This window comes from Gorilla gorilla, chromosome 4 (genome assembly GCF_029281585.2).
Source record: "Gorilla gorilla gorilla isolate KB3781 chromosome 4, NHGRI_mGorGor1-v2.1_pri, whole genome shotgun sequence".
Classification (NCBI taxonomy): Eukaryota; Metazoa; Chordata; class Mammalia; order Primates; family Hominidae; genus Gorilla; species Gorilla gorilla.
The window spans coordinates 82,835,108-82,846,916 of record NC_073228.2 but is presented as its reverse complement, the minus strand read 5'-3'; the positions used below and the strand labels follow the sequence as shown (position 1 = coordinate 82,846,916).

Genomic DNA, 11,809 nt, shown 5'->3' with positions numbered 1-11,809 from the left:
GTCCCAGGAGGCAGGCGCTACTTTCTGGTGTCAGGCCAGTAAGAGGGCAGGGGGGGGAAGAGTGGTTCTCAGGCAGACAGGCTCTCTCAGCCCTGTGTCCTTGCCAGCCTGAGTAAGGTAATGGCATCAACCCTGCTCACAGGGCACTGATTGCATGCTGGGTGCCTCTCCACGCTTCCCATGCACTGTCTCCCTGAACTGTTCCTCGGAGGCACTGTGAGGTACTGTCACAGATGACACCAGGGCTGCGGGGGTGACATGGTGGAGCTGGGATGCCCCGCCTGCGCTCTGCTCTTCTGGAGGGTCCTCAGGTCCCTGTGGCTAACCTCAGCCTTGGTGGGCAGGCCCAGGCCCCAGCACTGTGGTGGGAGCTGCAGCCTCTCCTCCTGCTTCCCTGCCCCTCAGCACCCAGAGCAGAGAAGGTCTCAGCCCACACTGGCCTCCTTTTGCCTGTGGCTGGCAGCCTGCCTAGGCATGGCAGGGGAAACGGCAGGGGCACGTGTCTGACTTTATGCCACAGCCAAGAATCTAGCTGATGGCAGTGCCCTTGGGAGTTGCTCTGTCAGCTGGCTTGGGACCAGCTGTTCATCTCAAACTCTTTCTCTTGTTCCTACATGAACATGTTTTTTTTTTTTGAGACGAAGTCTCGCTCTGTCGCCCAGGCTGGAGTGCAGTGGTGCAATCTTGGCTCACTGCAACCTCCCAGGTTCAAGTGATTCTCCTGCCTCAGCCTCCTGAGTAGCTGGGATTACAGGCGCACGCTACCACATTTGGCTAATTTTTGTATTTTTAGTAGAGACAAGGTTTCACCATGTTGGTCAGGCTGGTCTCGAACTCCTGACCTCGTGATCTGCATGCCTCGGCCTCCCAAAGTGCTGGGATTACAGACGTGAGCCACCGCACCCAGCTGATTTTTTTTTTTTTTTTTTTTATGAGTAGGGGAAATGTGAAATGAGTCCTTTATTTTCTCTACTTTTGGAAGTTTTTCCAGGGGTGGGGGAAGAATGGTGTTGGGGATCGCGGTTGAGAGATGCCCAGCAACTCTCTAGAGGTGCTCGGTGAGGCGTGTGCACTTCCTTCTCCTGGCTGGGGCTGGTGCTGTTTTGAAGAAGCTCCTGTGGCTGACATTCATCTAGTCTAGGATGTCGCCACATTCCAGGTTGTCCAGTTCGCTCTGCATGTGGTCGATGTACTGATTGATCTCCTTCACACGCTTGCGGTTCCTCATGATCTCATCCTTGTGAATCTGAGGAGTGAAACCAAAGCCCGATTCCTTACATCAGATCATTGGTTAATATCTTTCACTGAGTCCAGTTTGAGGGAAGGGGAAAATAGTTCCTTTAGATCTGCAAACCTCATTTGCTTCAGAGCCTCCCCAGGTTCTGCTGATCTCTGTATATTTGAGGTAGGAGTTAGGAAAATGATGAAGCCCATGGGTTTTAAAGTCTCTGGGCAATGTTGTCTTCAGTGTGGAATTCTATAATCCTTAATTTTATTTCTTCCTTCATTTCATTCCTTAATGAAAATTCTATCCACTACCTAGGGAGGATTTCCATGTCAGCTAGAAAAATTCATCCAGCCTGCTAGGATGGCTTGGCATTGACTCACCTTGTCTACTAAACGTGTACACCAAGAGTTGATTCTGGTCACCAGCTCATCTTCTCGATTGTCAATCTTCAGGAGGTGGATGTCGTGCGATGCCCCGACAGCATTAACAATCGTATCTTTATCGACAAAAAGCTGGTGAGTGAAAAGAATCCAATGAGAAAGTGTGTGTCATTATACCGTGAACACAAAGGGAGCTGAATAGAGAAGGAGCATTTGGAAGTCCCTTGGCTGTGCAGGCCACACTCAGAGCAGAGCCCACCTTTGTATCAGCGCACTCTGCCGATTCATCTGTGAATTCATCTGTGACAGCCGCTTCCCCAACCGCACAGGGCAGGTGTTGTGGGGAAAGGGCCAACCAGGGTGTTACTTTGCAGTCCCCGCTGGAAGCATGTTTCCTCCAGGGTGAAGGCAGATGGCTGCCCAGGGGACACCTCACCCAGGACATCTGTTCTCACAATGCTTCTCTCTCAATTACTCTCAAGTCTAACTTGCCCAAAACCTCTGCCTGCTGGGTGGAAGCATGAGGCTGGCTGAGGGTCTCGAGGCTGCTCTGAAGACAGCAGGCCCTACAAACTCATGGGTGTTCACCCCACAGTTGTCTCTCCACTGCCACTCATGTCAACAAAACCAAACTTTGGATTACATTTGGAGTCTCCTTCTGCCTTCTCTTGTTCCTGACTTTGCTGTCTTGTAAAAAGTTGTTAGAAACAACCACCTTCTAATAGGCCTCACTGGTTCTAGGTGTTGACACTGTGGCTGTTGTTGCCTGGGATGGTTGAAATGGAGTCATTTCCCAGAGCAGGGCAAGGCCACTGAAGCACTCAGTAAGCAGTTGCTTCCACCTTGAAGCAGAGGCGCTTGGTAAGGCAGAGCACCTGAATGCTCTGTATTGCAGGGAGGATTTGCAAGTGGAGTGTGCACTTTTTGTTCTTTCCTGTAGTGGCAGTTAACTTAATGGTCTCTACAATGTTCTGTGCAATCTTAAGATGTTAATATTTCTGCCAAAAAAAGTATTCTTTGGTCAAATACATTTGGGAAAGCCAGCACATCCTAGGCCCCTCCTAAAGATTTGCTGGGCACAAAGTATTCTGAAGGCTCTACAAAGTCCTGTGGAAAATAAACCCTTTAAGCTTTGTCTCTCTTGGTTTTCCAACTTTTTTGGCTACAGACTTCAGAGTAATGCCTGTTAATGTCTTGTGGGATGCTGCTTTTCCACATAATCTCATGTGGGAAAAGCCAGGTTAGCTGATATGTAGAATGGGGTGTCTGGGGGACCAATTAGCACAGTCACAAGGGAGAAATGTCAATAAATTATTAAGTTCTTTCCATGTGTGTACAAGGTCCCAGGCCAGGCTCTGGGAATGGTTCAAAGGTGTGTAAAGCCTGTTTTTGGTGAGCCTTGGCAGTGTGCTTAGGAGTGGGTGTCCTGGTTATTTTAGAGATAACTACAACCACAGTGTCAACCCATCACGAAAAGGTTCTCATCCTTCATTCTAAAAGGTGGGTCATAGTGGAGCTCTAAGCCAGGCAGAGAAATCATACCCCTCAGAGTTTGAATATGTAGAAAACAGCTTCAAAAGCTGTGAGAAGCAACAGAAACTGAAGTCTGCTTAGAAACATACATGATTAGAATTGGTTATGAAAAACTGTGTGACATTTGTAAAATGAAAACAAAAGGAAACTGGGTTTAAGGGAATTGTTTTGAAATGTGAGTTACAAGTTGTTTCTGGACTTTGGGTGGCCTAGAGTGGTGGCTACTTCAATTTTCCCTCTTAGAATAGTTTTTATGGGTAGAATATTCCAGATCCCTCTCCAGTTTCTGCAGGTTGAAAGCACTAGGGTGGAGGCAGGGGCTGTGCAAACAGGTATTCCTGAGTCTTTTTTGAGCTGTTGCCCTGCTCTGTGGTCCTTGTGGCTGTAAAGACACATTTCTTTCAAAGCAACTTCTTTGTTTAAACATGTTGGCACTGGCCGGGCACGGTGTCGCATGCCTGTAATCTCAGCACTTTGGGAGGCCAAGGCGGGTGGATCACCTGAGGTCAGGAGTTCAAGACCAGCCTGGCCAATATGGTGAATAAAAATACAAAAATTAGCTGGGCATGGTGGCGGGTGCCTGTAATCCCATCTACTCGGAAGGCTAAGGCAGGAGGATAGCTTGAACCTGGGAGGCCGAGGTTGCAGTGAGCCAAGATTGCACCACTGCACTACAGCCTGGGCAACAACAGTGAAACTCCACCTCAAAAAAAAAAAAAATTGGCATTAAAAAAATTGACAAATAACTGTACATATTGATGGGGTACATAGTGATGTTTCAACACCTATCATGTATAGTGATCAGATCAGGGTATTAGCATATCCGTCTCAAACAGTTATCATTTCTTTGTGTTGAGAACATTCAATATCCTCCTTTTAGCTATTTGAAACTATAATATATTATTGTCAACTATAGTCATCCCATAGTGGTATAGAACACTAGAACTTATTCCCCCTATCTAGCTGTTAATTTGGTATATCCTTTAACAAATCTCTCCCTATTCCTCCATCTCTCTACCCTTCCCAGTCTCTAGAAGCCTCTGTTCTTCTTTTTACTTCTATGAGATCAACATTTTTAGCTTCGGCATATGAGTGAGAACATGAGGTGTTTAACTTTCTGTTCCTGGCTTATTTCACTTAACATAATGTCCTCCAGTTCCATCCATGTTGCCATGAATGACAGGATTTCATTCTTTTTTATGGCTGAATAGTATTCCATTGTGTATATGTACCACATTTTCTTTATCCAGTCATCTGTTGTTGGACACCTAGGTTGATTCTGTATCTTGTTATTGCGAACACTGCTGCAGTAAACATGGGTGCAGATATGTTTTCAATATAGTGATTTCCTTTCCTTTGGATAAATGCTCAGTAGTGAGATTGCTGGATCATATGATAGTTCTGTTTGTAGTTTTTGAGGGCCCTCCACAATGTTCTTCCTAGTGGCTGTCCTAGTTTACATTCTTACTTACAGTATATGAGTTCCTTTTTCTTTGCATCCTCACCAGCATTTGTTATTTTTTGTCTTTTTGATAATTATCATCCTAAGTGGGGTGAGATGATGCCTCATTCTGGTTCTTATTTGCATTTCCCTGATAACTAGTGATGCTGAAAAGTTTTTAATGTATTTGTTGGCCATTTGTATGTCTTCTTTTGAGAAACATCTGTTCAGATGTTTTTAATTGAATTGTTTTTTTTTTTTTGCTATTGAGATGTTAGAGTTCCTTGTATATTCTGGATATTAATACCCTGTCAGATAAGTAGTTTGCAAATATTTTTTCACATTGTGTAGGGTGTCTTTTCACTCTGTTGTTTCATTTGCTGTGCAGAAGATTTATAGTTTGATATATTCCATTTATTTTTGCTTTTGTTGTCTGTGCTTTTGAGGTCTTATTCATAAAATTTTTTCCCAGGCCAATGTCCTAAAGCATTTCTCTTGTTTTCTTCTGGTCATTTTATAGTTTCAGGTCTTTTTTTTTTTCTTCTGAGACAAAGTCTGTCTCTATTGCTCAGGCTGGAGTGCAGTGGTGCAATTTCAGCTCACTACAACCTCCACCTCCTGGGCTCAAGCCATCCTCCCACCTCAGCATCCTGAGTAGCTGGGACTATAGGCAGGTACCACCATGCCCAGCTAATTTTTGTATTTTTTATAGAGAGGTGGGTCTTTGCCATGTTGCCCAGGCTGGTCTCAAACTCATGAGCTCAAGCGATCTGCCTGTCTCAGGCTCCCAAAGTGCTGGGATTACAGGCATGAGCCACTGCGCCCTGCCAGTTTCAGGTCTTACACGTAGGTCTTAGATCCATTTTTAGTTGATTTTTGTATAGAGTGAGAGGTGGGAATCTAGTTTCATTCTTCTGCATATGGATATCCAGTTTTCCCAGCAAAATCTATTGAAGAGACTGTCTTTTCCCCAGTGAGTGTTCTTGGCGCTTTTGTCAAAAATCAGTTGGTTGTAAATACACAGATTAATTTCTGAGTTCTCTATTCTGTTTCATTGGTTTATGTATCTGTGTTTTTGTTTGTTTTAAACAGGCTTAATTCACTTTATTTTTCTTATATAAAAACCCTGTGTTACTTTGGGAAGCCAAGGTGGGCGGATCACTTGAGGTCAGGAGTTTGAGACCAGCCTGGCTGGCCAACATTGGTAAAACCCCATCTCTACTAAAAATACAAAAAATTAACCAGGCATGGTGGTGTGCGCTTGTAGTCCCAGGTACTCGGGAGGCTGAGGTAGGAGGATCATGTGAACCCAGGTGGCGGAGGTTGCAGTGAGCCAGGATCACACCACTGCACTCCAGCCTGGGCGATAGAGCAAGGCTCCATCTCAAAACAAAACAACCCTGTGTTGTAGCCACAGCTGAAGCCTGAGTCCTCCACACAGAGACTCTGGTGTGGGTCTTGACAAGATGGTCAGTGAATTACTGAGAGGAAGACTTGGTGAACACAGTCTCCTCCCAGAGGTCAGGGGGCAGGTAGCTATAGGTCTTGGAGATGGCATCAAAGGTGGCCTTGGCAAAGTTGCCCAGGGTGGCACTGCAGCTCCTGGCTGAGGTGTAGCAGTTGTCAATACTGGACATCAGCAGCATCTTCTTGGGCACAGAGGCCAAGAGGATGCCAGTGCCCCTGGGTGCAGGAATAAGGTGCAGCAGCACGGAGCCACAGCAGCCTGTCATCTTACAAGGGACAGTGTGGGGCCTGCAATCTTGGTCCCCCAGTGGCCTCTGCATGGGGACAGTAGAGAGCTTGGTCAGGACGATGATCCCTCTGACAGCAGTGGCTGCTTCCTTGGAGCACTTAACACCCAGACTGACACGGCCATTGTAATCCCTGATGGCAACAAACGCCTTGAACCTGCTGCGCTGGCTGGGGCAGGTCTGCTTCTACACTGGCATAATCTTTAAAACCTCATCCTAGGCCTGGCGCGGTGGCTCACGCCTGTAATCCCAGCACTTTGGGAGGCTGAGGCGGGCGGGTGGATTACCTGAGGTCAGGAGTTTGAGACCAGCCTGACCAACATGGAGAAACCCCATCTCTGCTAAAAATACAAAATTAGCTGGGCATGGTGGCGCATGCCTGTAATCCCAGCTACTCAGGAGGCTGAGGCAGGAGAATCACTTGAACCTGGGAGGTGGAGATTGTCGTGAGCCAAGATCATGCCATTGCACTCCAGCCTGGGCAAAAAAGCAAAATTCCGTCTCAAAAAAAAAAACAAAAAAAAACCCTCATCCTTGAGAGAGGCCCCCAGGAAAAAGTCAATGATCTCAGACTACTTGATGGGCGGGGAGAAGAGATAGATCTCCTCCAGGGACTTGATCTTCATGTCCTTGACCAGGCAGCCCAGCTTGGTGATGGGCATCCACTCCTTTGCCTGGACCTTGCCTCTGAGAGCTCCCCGCAGCCTCAGCCCCTGCCCTGACTATGGCCACAATCCTAGCCCCAGAAGCTGCTGACAAAGCTTCCATGGTTTCCCATTCCAGGCTTCTGGGCCCTCCTGCTGCCATGGTATCATCTACCATTTGGTGTTTTCTTGGAGAAATGTGTGTCTGTTTTATGCCAGTACCATGCTGTTTTGCTTACTACAACTTTGTAGTATATTTTGAAGTCTGGTAATGTGACGCCTCCACCGTTGTTCTTTTTGCTCAGGATGGCTTTGGCTCTTCAAGGTCTTTTGTGGTTCTAAATTGTAGGATTTTTTTTCTATTTCTGCGAAGAATGTCATTGGTGTTTTGATGGGGATTGCATTGAATCTGTAGGTTGCTTTCGGTAGCAACAAAGTGACTTTTGAGAAGGCAACAGCTGGTGCCCCTCCCCAGGACCACGGCACTGCTAGTGGCTTGAGGACTTGCTGCCCCATGGCATGTGGGATCAGATCATTCCATCATACCCACAAAGGGCACCTGACAACCCTGCATTCTCCTCTGCCACAGACAAATGAGCAGCTTGGCTTGATGGGCAGGGACAAGCCAACGTGGAGTCTCCTGGTGCCAGCCAGAATCTTGTGGCAGTCTCCCTATCCAGAGACTGCTGGCTTGGGTCAGACCCACTGCCACTTGAGCAGACCCTGGGGACTTGCATCCTCCCTGGGCCTGAGCACTCACCCTGCCCTCGCAGCCGGATACCCGCGTGGATGTTCAGAGCAGCCAGGCAGCACCTCTGTCCTCCCCACCTCCCTAAATGGGCAGCTGTGGCTGCCAGCACCACTCAGATGCCCTCCCTCAGTGCCAGCTCCAGGCTCTCTCCTCAGCATGTACGTTCTGCTTTTCCTCTCAAAGCTGGAAGGACTTGAAAATAGATATGGGACAGATCGGCCCCACATAGGTCATGAGCTGATAACAGTCACTCAACTGCATGAGTGGAGTTTTAGAGATAACCTCATCAGGATGACTTATCAAGATATGCTCCTTGATAATTAGGTAACAGAAGCCAGGTTTTTTTCACCCACAGCCCTAGTCCCTCCTCTGAACATCCCCATCTTGCTATACAGTAGACATTTTGTCAAAGGCTTTCAGTCAAACTGCCTGGTTCAAATCACAACCCTATCTGTTATAAGCTGTGTGTCCTTGGGCAGGTTACCTTCATCTCCGTGCCTCAGTTTCCTCATCTGTAAAAAGGAACCATAATAGTACCTACTTTTCCGTGTTGATGTGAAGATTAAAAAAGCAAACATGAGTTCAGTGCTTCCCAGAGGGCTGGCCCTCAGGAGGCCCCCAGTCAAATGTCAGCGATATATTATTCCTTTATTTTTTTGAGACAGGGTCTTGCTCTGTCACCCAGACTGGAGTGCAGTGGCACAGTCATGGCTCACCTTGACCTCCCAGGCTCAAGTAATCCTCCAACCTCAGTCTCCCAAGTAGCTGGGACCACCAGGTGCGCATCACCTAATTTTTAAATTATTATTTGTAGAGAGGGGGTCTCGCTATGTTACCCAGGCTGGTCTCAAATTCCAGGGCTGAAGCAATCCTTCCACCTCAGCCTTTCAAAGTGATGTTGGTATTACTCATATAGTCAGAGCATACTTTTTCCTCCTGAGAAGGGTAGGTCACATTTTTTGTTGCTTAGATGGAAGGAGACTTAGGCCATGGTATAAGGTCCTGGGGAGTCTCTTCCTATAACTGCAGGCGTAAAGCCACAGGAACGGTGGTCAGCTGGCACCAGGCAGAGCCAGCTGGGCTGGAGGGAGGGCTGGCCACTGAAAATGCCAGCCCAGCCTGCTTCTCTGCTGTTGGCCTCTGGATTCATCTTCTTCTGTGTGTCCTAGTCATTAGAAATTGGGCACGTTTCAGTCCTGTGCCTTCTGGGTGTCACAGACATGGGAGCTGTGCTGGGAGGGATCTCCACCCACCCCAAGATGGTCTGTCTGGGGAATTCCAAACTGGGCACTCAGGGACAGCCTTACTTCACAGGGAAGGTGGTGTTTTCCTGTGTCTGGTCAATAGCAATTAGCTGCAGTTAACAGCTTAGGGAGGGAAGGCTGGTGTCACAGTGACCCTATCACCACACTGCTATGTTGGGTGTCTGTCTGGGCCCCAGGACAGAGGCTGTGGAAGTCAGGGACTGCTGGTCCTGTGTGTCTGCAAGACTTAGCCCCGTATCTGGCAGAGTGGAGGCCTGGTGAGCATACGCTCTCACACTTATTCTGCAGATGATGCCTGGCATCTGTGCTGCATGTTGTACACTGTTGCTGGTACTGAGGGGGTACATGGTGGTGAAAAGGCCATCCCTGTCCTCCCTCCTGAGCTTACATGTAGTGTGAATAGTCACATCAGCAGCAAATACACATCAGCCAGATAGTTTGAAACTATGATGAGGCTCTGACCTGACCTGATAAATGGGGCATGTGATACAGAGACAGTGGTTTTTCTGGAAGTTGATGAAGAAAGGCCTCTCCCAAGAGCTGATAGTCAAGCTGAAATCTGAATGACAAGGACAAGCCAGGCACATGGGGACCTAGGAAGAGCGTGTCTGCCAGGTGGAATATCAACTGAAAGGAGCAAGCCTGGGTGACTGGGGAAGAGCTCAGAGGCTGCCGCTGAGCATCAGGAGTGAGGGTTCTGGGGGTGGGAATCACCCAGATGGGCAGGGTCAGCCACGAGGGTCTGGGGGACTATGGGGAGGAGCTGACGCTAGGGGTCATGAAAGCCACTAGAAGGTGTTGTGTAAAAGTGTGCAGTGATAGGGTTTGGGTTTTCAAGGGTCCCTCTGGCTGCCACATGGAGGACGGACTGTAAGAGGACAGTAAAAAGGCAAGCAGTCCAGGCCAAGGACGATGGTGGCTTGCCTTGGTGGTGATGTCGCGACAGAGAGAAGCTGAGAAACTGGCAGTGGAGTGAATGATGCATGCACTAAAGCAGGCCCTGACAACATAGTATCTCTCTCTGGGCCCTTGATGCCCACACTCCTTCCAGAGACACAGACATGCTGCTGCGGGACCCAGCGCAGACATCCGGGAGAGCCTTCTTAGCGTGCAGACCCCAGGGATGGAGCCAGGTTCCCCAGGCCGACCCTGCTGATTTTGTGACCATTCATCAGTGGATGTGCTGGTGCAAACCAGATGGCATTGTGCGGGATCAGAAATGGTGGTTCCAACACCCCCACAGTACTCATCATACAGACTCTAAGGTTAAGAAGACCTCCAGGGGAAATCTCAGACTTCAACCTCTACCTGTAACTGCTTCTCTTAGAAAGTGCCAGAAGCCTCCACATAATTGAACTTTTGGAAACGACCCTGATGGAAAGTTGAAACCATCTAATTATCATGAGCTCCTCTTTAACTGGGCCCCACTGGGTGCCCCACCAGGTGCTTTGTTAGCCTATTTTATCTGCCAGCAACCCTGTAAAGCAGGTTAGTGTGCCCTTTTGCAGATGAGAACACTGAGGCTCTGGGAGGTTGTCAGGCTTACTCCCAGAGCCTCAGTCCAGCCACAGAGCTGGGCTGGACCACATCTGTCAGGCTCCGAGCAGCCCGCCCCGCCCCTCCCCTCCCGCCCAGCTCCCCCCCCGCCCCGCCCCTCCCCTCCCGCCCAGCTCCCCCCCCGCCCCGCCCCATCTCCGCCCCTCCCCCACCCAGTCCAACTCCATCCAGCCCTTCCCGCCATGCTCCGCCCGCGCCTACTGCGCGCAGGTCGTTAGGCAGGTCCTCGTCCAGGTCGCCCTCGACAATCTTCTCCAGGGTGCTGATAGAGATCTCCAGGAGCTTCTCGTGGTGGTGACTCTCCAGGTCCCGGCACTGGGCCATCGTGCAGCCCCGAGTTAAGCAAAGACCCGGGAGGAGCAGGCCCGGCGCGTCCCTGATGCTCTCAGAGGGCGGGAGACAGACTTTAAGGGCCCAAGGCGAGCTCGGAAATTCCGGCTGGCAGCACCGTCCACTCACAAGCTCCGAACCCTGGGCCATCCCCGACTCCCTGCCCCACACCTCGGACGGACCCTCGGCCCCTGCCATCACACTCTTCTCTCCCTCCTGCATGGAGGCTCCTGGCCTCTGGGTTAACTGCTTCTCACCCTGTGCATTTGGTACCACTTGTTGCCTCTACAACTTGTCTCCCTGAGGGACTGTGAGCCCCAGGAGGGCAGGACCACAGGGCTTCTGCTAGCTGGAGCACAGCAGTTTGCCCCATGTGGAGTGCCCTGAGTTCGGGTGGAAGAAGGGTTGGCCATGCTCCAATGTTGGCTCCTCACCCTAACATTTCACCTGATGTACTCCTTATAGTGTCTTCCACGTGGGGGTTGCCTCAACCCCAGAGTGTGCTTGCCTGCAACACAGGGGGCGTCATTTCCTAGCGAACGTCACTCATATGAGAGCAATCATGCTGGGAGCCTACTGCAAACAGTTTGGATATTGTCCCTCTGGGCATCCAAACCACAGCTCTAACCAGGCCATCATTGTTCTGAGGGTCGGGAAACCTCCTCAGACCCTGTGGAACATTCTTTTGTCCAGAGGCCAGGACAAGCCCAGGGGCTCTGTAGCACCTCCCCATGGGGGAAGGTCATCACAGAAAGGATATAGGCTTTGGACATTTTCGATAAACACTCCTACCATGTCAACAATGTTCCTTTCAAACATGTTTATAGTCTCCTGGAAATGTTAAAGAACACAGTTAACATGCATATTTAGATGTCCAGCACAGAGCAAAAGGTACTCCTCAGAATTGAGCAACCAGCTCCTCTAAT

The 11,809-nt window shown here is 49.3% G+C and overlaps 1 protein-coding gene and 1 pseudogene across 2 annotated transcripts in view; both read right to left on the bottom strand.

The window, feature by feature from the left end:
* Positions 1 to 945: 945 nt before the first annotated feature.
* Positions 946 to 11,809, bottom strand: part of DRC3 (dynein regulatory complex subunit 3) — a 39,072-nt gene continuing 28,208 nt past the window's right edge. The window contains exons 9-12 of one of the 2 annotated variants that reach the window (XM_055386049.2): positions 11,644 to 11,714; positions 10,755 to 10,878; positions 1,609 to 1,740; positions 946 to 1,246 (exon numbers count right to left, since the gene is read on the bottom strand). In XM_055386049.2, coding sequence (XP_055242024.2) covers positions 1,133 to 1,246; positions 1,609 to 1,740; positions 10,755 to 10,878; positions 11,644 to 11,714 — 441 coding nt within the window. In that variant the 3' untranslated portion in view covers positions 946 to 1,132. The remainder of the gene's footprint in view (positions 1,247 to 1,608; positions 1,741 to 10,754; positions 10,879 to 11,643; positions 11,715 to 11,809) is intronic. The other variant, XM_055386050.2, reaches the window with a different exon arrangement.
* On the bottom strand, positions 5,240 to 8,466 carry LOC134758555 (small ribosomal subunit protein uS5-like; annotated as a pseudogene).